General features: G+C 31.8%; 1 protein-coding gene across 1 annotated transcript in view; it reads right to left on the bottom strand.

Moving 5' to 3' along the window:
• The window catches only part of LOC107641330, a 4,220-nt gene that overhangs the window by 1,226 nt on the left and 666 nt on the right, over positions 1 to 2,328 (bottom strand). Inside the window, exons 2-3 of the mRNA XM_016344825.1 lie at positions 972 to 1,675; positions 448 to 770 (exon numbers count right to left, since the gene is read on the bottom strand). Of these exons, the coding sequence (XP_016200311.1) occupies positions 448 to 770; positions 972 to 1,675 (1,027 nt within the window). The remainder of the gene's footprint in view (positions 1 to 447; positions 771 to 971; positions 1,676 to 2,328) is intronic.

Raw genomic sequence — 2,328 nt, 5'->3', positions numbered from 1 at the left:
AACAATATGCATTGCATTAAGAATATCTTGAGATTGTTGTTGTAGTGCTTGGCAAAGAACATTAGTGATTCCCATAATCTCTTTCATCAAGTGCAAAGTGAAAACAAATTCAAATGACAATAATATTTTACTAACACTATAAGCCTCACCTCTTTGTGCATAAGTTGTCCCGTCTTCAATGATATTATTGAGAACAATATTGGTAGCAGTAAACATTTTTACCAAACTGCAAATAGAATTAAAGTGAGAGCTCCATCGAGTATCCCTAGCTCTTTGTAAAGTGCTTATTTAATTCGCACATTTGCCTGTTTCTAATTTATTTTGAGCAACCAAGTTTACATTTTCAATTGCTTGAGCTTCTTGTAATTGATCATGTTTTTTTGAAGAAGCACTAACAATAGTGACAATAGAGTTTAATTGAGTAAAAAATTCATGAATTTGAAGTACCTCTCTTGAAGCTGCCACCAATGCTAATTGTAACCTATAAGCAAAACAATGCACATAGTATGCTTGTGGAGAATCTTTAAGAAACAAAGCTTGCAAACCATTCCACTCACCCCGCATGTTGCTAGCACCATCATACCCTTGACCCCTAATATTTTTAACTTGGAGATTATAATGAGAAAGGACAAAAATCAATTCTTTCTTTAAAGTTGTTGCACAAGTATCAGTGACATGCACAAGATCAAAAAATCTCTCTTTAACAAAACCATCTAGAGTAACAAATCTCAAAACAATGGCCATTTGCTCCTTTTTAGATTCGTCTCTAGCTTCATCAACAATAATACAAAATTTGGCATCTCTAATCTCTTCTCTAATTGAATTTCTCACCTTAGTAGCAAGAATATGTAGAATTTTTTTTTGGACATCATTTGAAGTATACTTAGCACTTTTTGGAGCATTTTCCAAAACATTCTATTTCACTCTTTCATTGTAAGATCCCAAAAATTTTAACATTTCCAAAAAGTTACCTCTGTTGCTTGAACTTTGGCTTTCATCATGTCCTCTGTATGCACAACCTTGAAATGTCAACCATCTAATGCAATCTATAGATGCTCCTAGTCGAATTCGATTCTTTTCAATCTCTTCTGATGTTTGCTTATGAAGAAGTCTGTCAATATGTTGTGATTGTTTCATCAAATCATCACATGATTTCAGCGCCTTATGATGGAATGAGTTAGGATCTTTGCCAATGTGATTCAAAAGAGCACATTCTTTTTTACTATTTACTTTCTTCCAATTCCTGAAACCATTCTCAATAAAAGCATTTGAACCCGTATTGATTGAAGGTTCCTTAGCAAAAAGAAAGCACGGAAAACAATATATAGCATCATCTTCTATAGAATATTCTAACAAAGATGGGAACAATTTAAACCATGAAGCTTGAAAGCGACGATGACTTTTATCACCAGAAAATGGATAATTATCAAGAATTGGCTGATTTGGCCCAACTTTAATATAAGCCCAATGGATTTCATCTCTTTTATTTGGAGGAAACTTCCAAATCATTGGTCGCATTCCAGGATCTCTTTCCAAACGAAAAACATCCAGTTGATTTGGAAGAAGTCGAGGACGCTTTGAGCTATTCAATGGAGAACTTGAAGTAATGAAATTTGATGACCCCTCAAGTATTGGAGTAGTAATAGTAGAAGCATCTTCATTCTCTTGATCTTTTCTTTTAAAAAATGTATCAATGGTTTTGAACTTACTCATAATTCAAATGGCCAAATAAGTTCCTATAATTTAAAATATATTAAGCAAAAAGTGTAAATTACATTCTAAATCTTTTTCTATAGAATATTCTAACCAAGATGGGAAAAATTTTAACTATGAAGCTTGAAAGTGACAATGATTTTTATCACCAGAAAATGGATAGTGATCAAGAATTGGCTGATTTGGCCCAACTTTAATATAAGCCCGACGGATTTCATCTCTTTTATTTGGAGGAAACTTCCAAATCATTGGTCACATTCCAGGATCTCTTTCCAAACGAAAAACATCCAGTTGATTTGGAAGAAGTCGTGGACGCTTTGAGCTATTCAATGAAGAACTTGAAGTAATAAAATTTGATGACCCCTCAAGTATTGGAGTAGTAATAGTAGAAGCATCTTCATTCTCTTGATCTTTTCTTTTAAAAAATGTATCAATGGTTTTGAACTTACTCATAATTCAAATGGCCAAATAAGTTCCTATAATTTAAAATATATTAAGCAAAAAGTGTAAATTACATTCTAAATCTTTATAAAATATTAAAATTCAGAACAATAATACTAACATCCTAGTATAAATAATATAAAATTATAATTAAATAGTTAACTAATAAAAAAA

The sequence above is a fragment of the Arachis ipaensis genome, chromosome B05 (assembly GCF_000816755.2).
Source record: "Arachis ipaensis cultivar K30076 chromosome B05, Araip1.1, whole genome shotgun sequence".
Lineage (NCBI taxonomy): Eukaryota > Viridiplantae > Streptophyta > Magnoliopsida > Fabales > Fabaceae > Arachis > Arachis ipaensis.
Note: the sequence above shows the minus strand (reverse complement) of the source record. Positions and strands in the feature narration are given on the sequence as shown.